General features: G+C 37.9%; 1 protein-coding gene across 1 annotated transcript; it reads left to right on the top strand.

Moving 5' to 3' along the window:
* The first annotated feature begins 7,761 nt into the window (after positions 1-7,761).
* LOC5569832 (ficolin-1) lies at positions 7,762-8,768 on the top strand. The gene is made up of 2 exons (XM_001658682.2): positions 7,762-8,471; positions 8,528-8,768. Exons 1-2 carry the CDS (start codon positions 7,798-7,800, stop codon positions 8,667-8,669), a joined length of 816 nt encoding a protein of 271 aa, XP_001658732.2. The 5' UTR covers positions 7,762-7,797; the 3' UTR covers positions 8,670-8,768.
* Positions 8,769-9,521: the final 753 nt, after the last annotated feature.

Genomic DNA, 9,521 nt, shown 5'->3' with positions numbered 1-9,521 from the left:
TCAAAAGAGAGCTCGAGCACTTTTTCTAACACTTGCTATTGACTGTTGGTGACAAAACGTCAAGAGAATAAACGTCGAATTTCGAAACGACGAATGCAAAAACGTCGATAAGACAAGATGTTTAAGAGCTTGAGCTTGAGCTTGATTGGCCGCCCGTGGATGCTACTCCAGTATCGCCAGATCAGTTGCACTTACACAAGGAACCAACCGAATGACTGCTTGGGACTAACAGACACCCTCAGTGTATAAGTGCTGGTGATCTTCTATTTTTAGGCTATAATGGCGCCTGCCACGTCAGAATGCAGACCAATGTGGGGAAGGGGGAGGGAATGTTGTTGCACTTATACTAGCCCACTGTAGACCGTGGAGTCCGACTGCATCTACGCCAGTTCATAACAATAACTCTGGTTCTAGCGATTGCTATGAACGAATAGTATGAGTGTGATAGATTTAGAATGGAAAACAGAAGCAAGTGAGAGATATACAACTACAAAGTACGAGGAAAGGGATGGACCTGGGATTGAACTCATGACCTTCTGCTTATGAAGCAGAAGCGGTAGCCATCAGACCACCAACCCCGTCTTCGATAAGACAAGATGTCTAAGGGACAAAAAGTTGAATGGAGAGAATCGAAAAAGAATGAAAGTTATTTGGTAGAATGATTGTCTTCTAAAAAATAAATAATTTAACGTTTTAGCCCTTTCGACATTTTGGGATTCGACGTTTTCTCATTCGATATTTTGTCTCTAAACCAGATCGAACACCCATTCCTTTAGGTGCTATTAGTTGTTCGGTGACAAAACGTTGAAAGACAAAAAGTCAAATTCCAAAACGTCGAAATTACAAAACGCCCAAGGGATAAAACGTAGGATAAGAGAAAATTGTAGGGGAACGAGACGTTTCGACATTCGACATTTTACCCCTAAACCAGCTGAGAAGCAGCAGTAAATGATGAAGAATGATCATATTGCAAAGGAATAATGAATAAAAAAAATATTTAAATCATTACTATGAAATTACACACTTCCTCATATGATTCTTTAGTGAATATTAATATTAGTGGAGAAAAATAAATTCAATAAAATGATGAATCGAGTAAGATGATGTATTTAAAGAATAACTAAGCAGTTTATTATTTCGAAGGACAAAACGAGAGAGTACTGTGAATAATATAAAGTATTGTGTAAGAGGATATTCTTAAGACAGCAGTTTTATATGTCACTTTTTCAAATTAGATTAAATTTAAAAACTTCTCAAGTAACCACAAGCATTATAACATTGCACGTATACTACTGCATATTTGCAACGTTGATGCAATATTGCTTTTATTCGACAAATTTCAAGAACTGTCAAGCAATAAAGCATAAATTCTGCATTACAAACGAATCAATGCAATAATATCACTTTATGAATTTCACTGCTGCCCTTATATTATTTTATAAATTGCTTGATTGCTTTATCGACGTTATTGCATTAGTTCAACTGTAAAAGTGCCCATTCCACTTGAAGACTACTTTAATGGTTGGCCTACGGCATTGCAGCTGCATTATATATGCAATGATATAATGCTCCATGGTTACTTGGGATATGGTAATTCCCACAGTCAAATACACGGTGAATCATCTCTTTTGTCGATATGTAAGCATTAAATAACTTTGACATATATTAACCGATTGACTTGGTTCGACATGTATTAGAAATCTGAATTCACAACATTTTTAACCATGATTATTTTCATATCCAAATAATGCGCCAAAATAGTGACGCTTACAATTGAAAATAGTCTTGCAGTTTTGTAAACTCAACTTTTATACCCTTGAAAATGACGTGGTCGACAGGTATGCACGTGGCGACATTAATTCATATAATACCTCATCTGAGAAACAGAAAATTCATTCGAAATTTATTGAACGCCATCCCAAGAATTTGAAGATCCTGATTTGACTCTCCCTGACTTAATTTCATTGAGCTATTTGAACAGGAAATCTTGGACCATTGAAGAGCTCAAGGAAGACCCTAGTGCCGAAGTCGTCGAAAAACTCCTCAAAAAACTCAACATAGAAAAGAAATTTTTTTTATCTAATAATGGCTGCATTCATTGATTAAAATGAGCTCTTTTTGCTGAATTGATTGATGTTGTTTTTATGAAATAGTTCAAATAAATTGCAAAGGTTCAGATTTTAGTTTTAGACAAACAACTACTCTGGAAAATGACCAACTTAGTGGCTTAGATTTCGGCCTCTAGCATTGCTGGATTTGAGTTTTGGAAGTCCCGGGTAAGATCTTTTGACGGGTAAAAAATGAGCGGAAACGCTAAGCCTACGAAAGTTTAGTATTATAAAATTAAAATATCAGGAAAAGTCCAAAATATTGCAATTTAATTCAAATTAACCCATGGCCCGGGGCACTTGCCCCCTCGGTACCCCTCTAAATTCGGGCCTGGCCTCTAGTGCTCCGATCGACCTGGTATTTCAAGCATCAGAAAATTCACAATATTTCATAAACAAACTTCAATGTCATCTCAAATCTCTCATTTTGCAATTTAATTTTATATTAATAATGCAATAGACATTTTCATTTTGAAGTTATTCAAAATTTTACCATTTTTGACCAAATTGAAGATTTGTCCCTAAGCGCCCAAATTTGGCAATTTTCTATGGAAAAACAGCCAATGCTTATTTTATTATTACAGTACTGTTGTAGCTAGTTCTTTACTCAAAAATGTTTTGAAAGAATAGAGTAACCTTATCGAGAAATCTATGACATCAAGTCAAATGACATTTGGTCGAATAACATATAGTATAAATTAAGTATGTTTGGTCTAATGGACATTTCGTCGAATTGGAATTTGGTCAGAAAGCATTAACCCGTGTAGGCCTGAGTGGAAGCAAAAATACTAAAACCCTTACCACTCAGCGAATACTTAACGGATTCAAATATTTTTTTGTCAGTATACTGGCCAACATATCTAGTTTAAAGAAGTGGCCAGAGGAACTCGGTAATACTCCTGTCGCCGGAGTTATTGTGGTGGGTCACTGGGTCAAGTCGGGTAGAAAAAGGCGATTTTTTGAGACATGCCAAGTTATCCTTATTTATTTCCAATGGCATTCAATTTATTTTGCATAAATAATTACGATCTAATATTCTACATTATAAATGAATAGTTTTGCACCGTTTAGAGTGTACCAGATGTGGCCACTATGACTTAATCCCCTGAAGAACCGGCTCTAGATTTGTTAGGAACTAAACCGTTTCAAATCTCTAAAAGTATAGATCGAACATAATAGTTTACTAAAATGCGTTCCCAAAAACTTGACACAGATGTGCAGATACAAATTGTGCACTTTATCTTAAATTTGAGGCATCCCGGGGACCCGAAAATGGTTATTTGTAGGATCAATCAAATGCAGTTGACATAATTATTCAATTTAATCAAGTATCAGAAGGCTTACGCTGATGCGTTTTTCTTAAAACTCCTTGATATAGTGGCCACATTGTAGCCGATTCTGGAAATTATCTGTGACTTGAAATTTGCCTACCTCCAGGGGCACAGAAGCACAGAAACCTTGTAACCTGACCTGACCCAGTGATCCACCGCAATAACTCCGGCCACAGGAACATTCCCGAGATTCTTCGACCACTTTTAGAAACTAGATATGTGTGCGAGTATACTGACAAAAAATAATTGAAATCCGTTAAGTATTCGCTGAGCAGTGAAAGTTTTAGTAATTCTTCTTTCACTCAGGCCTTTGCGGGTTAAACTGGTAAGTTTATGAAAATTGTTTAAAACGATATTTTGTTGAATAAAATTTGGGGGCATTAAATCCGTAATATTTGATTTAGACGGTTTACCGTAGGCATAAAGACATAGGGCATAATGGACATTTGGCATGAAATAATTAGGATCCATTCACAAACTTCATAACGATAGGATACCTGAAGGCCAACCAAATATTTGTTTTTGGCGTCCTTTGATTTGATAATAAATTCTTAATTTATTCATCTCTTTTTTTTAATCTTCGTCTAACCGAGGTATTAATGAAGTGTGACTGAGAAAGCCTGAACTTCACATGTTCGCATAGTTGACGTACGCGCCAATATGTACAAACTGCATTTTTTCATTAATATGCATTTTTTACCTAATATTGCACTCGTTGGACATACGAACAGCACTAATTTGTTCTGAAATATTGGAATTATAAGAGGATTGACGTATTGACATGAGCACATACACCAACTTATACGAAGAAACACTCGGTTTGTATAGAGTTTATTCGGATAGTTTAGCGTTGAAACCAGGTTGCCACTGTCATCCATAGAATCGTAACCAGTAAGTGGACTGGAGCGAGAATCTAAATTTTGTCCCACACTAGTGACCATACTCAACTCGATTGAGGTGACTCGCCATGTAAATCAAGAGAAGACTCGCCTGATTTGAGTTGAGTACTGATAGTTTTCAGCTCACTCCCCTTCACTCTCAGTCTCGAATAAGCCCGATTGTTCAGCAGTACATACAAAGTGTTTTTAATAGAAACTTTATTTTAGTGAGCAAGGGACATCTTTTGTAAGTCGAACATATTGCCAGTCTGTTATCACTGTTGATCGAATACCAAAATCTAGACAAATCGAATAACAGTTGAGGGGATTTTTTTTTATTATCGGACAATTTGGGCCGGAGGTTTTCCGATTTGCATGAAATTTTCACCAGAGGTAGAGCTCGTGGATACATGACCAAAAGTGAAATTCAAAAAAATTATAGTGGCCTATTTTCCCGGAAAACTCTAGATGAATTTTCACGATTTCTCTATATACCTCAAACTTTGAAAATTCATATCTCCTGAACTATGCATCGTAGAACAAAAGTTTTTTAGTGAAATCGAAAGGAAATTTTCTCAGCAATCTATTAAAAATATAAAAAGAAAAACATTTCTCGAAAATTTTTCACCATGGAGAAAATTGTCGGAAAAATAGCGAAAAAACTATCGTCTGTATCATGAAAAATTTTCAAAAAAATATTTTTTGTTTCATCAATTCATACCCTAACTTTCGTCCATAGACGCCAAAGTGGTATCTTTTACCGTTTAGGCAACAGAACTGAAAAACCGATGACCACCCGCACGCTTCCCATAGAAAAATAGTGCTATTGTGGGCCTCATAACCGTGCGCTAACGGCGGCAGTAATTTACACGCATTGTAAGTGTAACGCAGTAAACCATCCTTTCTTTTCCAGTCAGAAGAAGCTTTTCGTCAATCGGAGCACTCTCCATTGGTCTGTTGGTCCTTTATTCGTAACCTTTACTATTGAGACCAACAGTCTTTAATTGAAAACGATCCTAACATTTAATAATATAGGTAATAGGAACTGACCCTCAGCAAGCATGGGAAAATTCACTCACTCACCCGAATTCCACCGATGAAAAATAGCAAAAAATCTGCTGCTATCGAACATTCAGTGATAGCTGAACCGTCCTAGGCGGAGTGTAACATGAAAGTGTCGAAACCGATTGTGTAAAAGCGACAGTCGGAAGGAACGCAAAGAGAAGTGAATACCAATACACTTGTATCTGCGAGGCACGAGTTAATACACTTAGCATCCATTCGCCGAATGCATTGAACTGACTGAGAGGATTCCTACTCACTGTATCATTCCGTGATGTGGACTGCCAGTCAGTGAACGCTCATTAGCACTCAAACCCGAATGCCATCCGAACGGAATCAGAATGTAAACAATCATTCTGGACAAACATTTCAAAAGGGCACATCGACATTGGTGAACATTGGCTTTGCAAACCGCTGTTGAACCCAATTCAACTCGATCACGCTCACCAATACCACTATCACGAAGAGATAACACCAATCTTTCTGATAGTGGGGTTAGTTTGCGTGGGCGGGCTAAAAAGGGCTCAACAGCAACGTTTCTGAAAAAAAGCTCAAGACCTCTTGGGCCCTTTTCAAATGTTTGTCCTTTGTCCGAATTTTGGTATTACATTCGACTGATCAGATGCCGTTTTTTGTTTCGCTTAGTGCTCGCCGAAGAAGCAAAATGGGCACTAGAAATTGAAACGTTCGGCTTGGTTAAAAAAAACGGCTTTCTCGCTCCCGACTGTGCGTGGAAGCGAGCGAGGGAAACACAATAACTGAGTGAGTGTTTCCCATGCTTGACCCTCAGTATCATATAGTTGCAAAGCAAAAAGGATATTTATGCATACATAAAGTGCTATTTGTAATTTTCTTGCCTTTTTCAAATTTTGTTCAATTTATCAAATGATTAGATAATTAACTAAAAACGCGCGAATAAATTTACAGTTTTGTTTTCTATACAAAGTGATATATTTGATATAAATTCTGATTGTTCCTTGGAAGAATATAGTATAGTATTTGCATGTTTATAATATCAATCAACTGTATAACACTCAGGGACGCTATCTATTGTTCCATTGATGGCTGCTGTGGAATATTCCACTGCCTGTCAGCGTGCAGCCTCTACAGTTGGCGCCAATCCAACAGCGCGCCAAACTGTATTGAGAAGCGTACGCGCGTAATGAATAATTATTGTATGTTTTGTCAGGCCGTATCGTGCGCCTATATAAGGCACACCCATTGAATTAGTAAGAATGTAGTTTCTTTCGTTTCTCCACTGAGTAGGCATGCTGCCTCTCAGTGGTAATAAATCTGTTAAAGTGAAGCCGTTCGCTTGATTTGCTGTCCGTTGTATCGTAAAAGACACAAAGTAGGAAAGACGTCCTGGCCGAAACAACATATTAACAATATATTCATAAGTTTTCAAAGAAAGTGGATCTTGAGATTTGATCCTTCAAACGTTACCATAATGATTGATTGTAACAAGAACTTCCCGTGCGGCTTTCATAGAGGCTGTTAGCTTTAATACTAAATAACGTTGCTGATGAAGGGCACACAAAACACCCAACTGACCAAAGGAGAGTGATCCGATTGACGAAAAGCTTCTTCTGACTGGAAAAGAAAGGATGGTTTACTGTGTTACACTTACAATGCGTGTAAATTACTGCCGCCGTTAGCGCACGGTTATGAGGCCCACAATAGCACTATTTTTCTATGGGAAGCGTGCGGGTGGTCATCGGTTTTTCAGTTCTGTCGCCTAAACGGTAAAAGATACCACTTTGGCGTCTATGGACGAAAGTTAGGGTATGGATTGATGAAACAAAAAATATTTTTTTGAAAATTTTCCATGATACAGACGATAGTTTTTTTGCTATTTTTCCGACAATTTTCTACATGGTGAAAAATTTTCCGAGAAATATTTTTCTTTTTATATTTTTAATAGATTGCTGAGAAAATTTCCTTTCGATTTCACTAACAAACTTTTGTTCTACGATGCATAGTTCAGGAGATATGAATTTTCAAAGTTTGAGGTATATAGAGAAATCGTGAAAATTCATCTAGAGTTTTCCGGGAAAATAGGCCACTATAATTTTTTTGAATTTCACTTTTGGTCATGTATCCACGAGCTCTACCTCTGGTGAGATTCATGCAAATCGGAGAACCTCCGGCCCAAACCTGTCCGATAATTTAAAAAAAATGCCCTTAAGACTAAAAACCTGACTGTGCGAAACAAATTGCAGCTAATTAGAAGCTGTATTGCTCCCAAAAAACCCCCATGTCCAAATGACCTACTACTCTGTAATGACATTTTATCGTGTAGTTGCAATTTGCTAAAGATAACGGTACTCGAGATGTAACATTAAGATAGCGTTATTGCCTATATAAAGATTTGGATCCAAGAGCTACTCGATTCAATTCATTCACAACAGTGACAAGATGGTTCTCAAGGGAGTGGCTTATTTGTTTTTCATTCACGCGATACTGATCGTAGCGACTGTGATAGCGGAAGTAACTACACAATCCGATAAGAATGGCTCATCTAACAGTGTAAAACTTTCGTTTGGAAACTCACCGATGACTGCAAAGACCAACATAAGGATAGTACCGCAAACATGTTCCAACCATTCATCCGGAATCCAACCCGTTCAGCCGCAGTTTGGTTACAACGAGCCATTTCTAGTGGTCTGTGATCAGGACTACTCCGGAGGTGGATGGACAATAATTCAAAACCGATTCAACGGTGCGGTTAATTTTTACCGTGGTTGGAAGGCGTACGAAGACGGTTTTGGTGATCTTTTCGGAGAGTACTGGTTGGGGTTGAAGAAAATTCATGAGCTAACCTACGCAAGGCATCACGAGCTGCGCATTGTGTTGGAAGATTTCGACGGCAACACGGTTTGGGCCCGGTACAGTGACTTCTCGGTGGCAGGTCCGGAGGAAAAATACAAAGTAAAGAGTTTGGGCAGCTACAGTGGAACCGCTGGTGATTCGTTTCGGATGGTTTTGAATCAATATTTTTCCACTTTGGATGCGGATAATGATCAACTTCAAAACGGGAACTGCGCTGTCCTATATCAAAGCGGATGGTGGCACAAAGAATGTCATTTAAGGTAGGAATTTTTCTTTTTTGTTTGCAATAAAAATTGTGAACTGTGGTATTTTACAGCAATTTGAACGGTTTGTACTTGCCGGGACCACAGCAGGAGTATGCAACGATGATGTGCTGGAAGGAGTTCAGAGGACATTACTACGGCTTGAAAAGTTCCCGAATGATGATTCGAGCTGTCGATAAGACTGCTGTAGTATAAAGATAAATTAATCTATAGTCGTATAAAAAAATCAATATAAGTGCTGAAAAGACAAAAAAATAAATAAAAATTTTAAAATATATGGCAATTTCAAACAAATCTTCAGGTGCACTCAATGGCAATTGATCTACCGTTCTTTTTCATACAGTTAGTTAGCATCTAATCAAATCATCTATTGTGAGGTTTCCGGGAAAGCTGTTCTTATCTATTATTTTCCATAGCTCTAAGCGGTAGATACTATCGTATGCCGCCCAAAATGGATGATAAGCTGTGTCGTGCAGCTATTCGCTTCCTCGACAATCCAACTCTAACGATAACGCACAATGCGTTATGTTTGTTATATGCTTCGAAGTGTTCAATTTCCGAATCTGTTCGTGACAATCGCTCAGTTGTTTGATCAGTGGGCGATCGCAAGGCTAAGAGGTATGTTTTACGAAAAGCATGCAAACTGATTTTCGTTTCTTCATTCTGTGCTCAATCTCTAATGCCACAAGCGTTTGGACCTGGTACTTACGGAGTTTTTAAAGGATTTTTCATTCAGTAATGATGTCTTGTCTGTTGGGGAATGGTCATCTACGAAGCCAGCTAACTTCGCACGAACTTGTTAACTATAGATGAAAAACTACGAAGATAATGTGGGATATCACTTTTTTCGTAAATAGGACATTTTCCTCCTCATTCCAAACAAACTGTCAGCTTCACGATCTCCATGCTATTTTTATCATCTGCTCTTTTGTTTTTGAGCTGTTGTATGGCATTTTTAACCTCACTCAATGCAATGATTAGTTTACATCGTTCATTCAACGCTATCTCGATTCTCATTACCTGCACGCTCAGCACTATTCAGGTGTT

Source organism: Aedes aegypti, chromosome 3, assembly GCF_002204515.2.
Source record: "Aedes aegypti strain LVP_AGWG chromosome 3, AaegL5.0 Primary Assembly, whole genome shotgun sequence".
Taxonomy (NCBI): domain Eukaryota; kingdom Metazoa; phylum Arthropoda; class Insecta; order Diptera; family Culicidae; genus Aedes; species Aedes aegypti.
The sequence above is the reverse complement of the archived record's forward strand: the minus strand, read 5'-3'. Positions and strand labels throughout refer to the sequence as shown.

Coding starts and splice junctions, on each gene's coding strand:
- LOC5569832 (XM_001658682.2), top strand. CDS start 7,798: ATGGTTCTCAAGGGAGTGGCTTATTTGTTTTTCATTCACGCGATACTG. Junction 8,472..8,527: donor CACAAAGAATGTCATTTAAG/GTAGGAATTTTT, acceptor GGTATTTTACAG/CAATTTGAACGGTTTGTACT.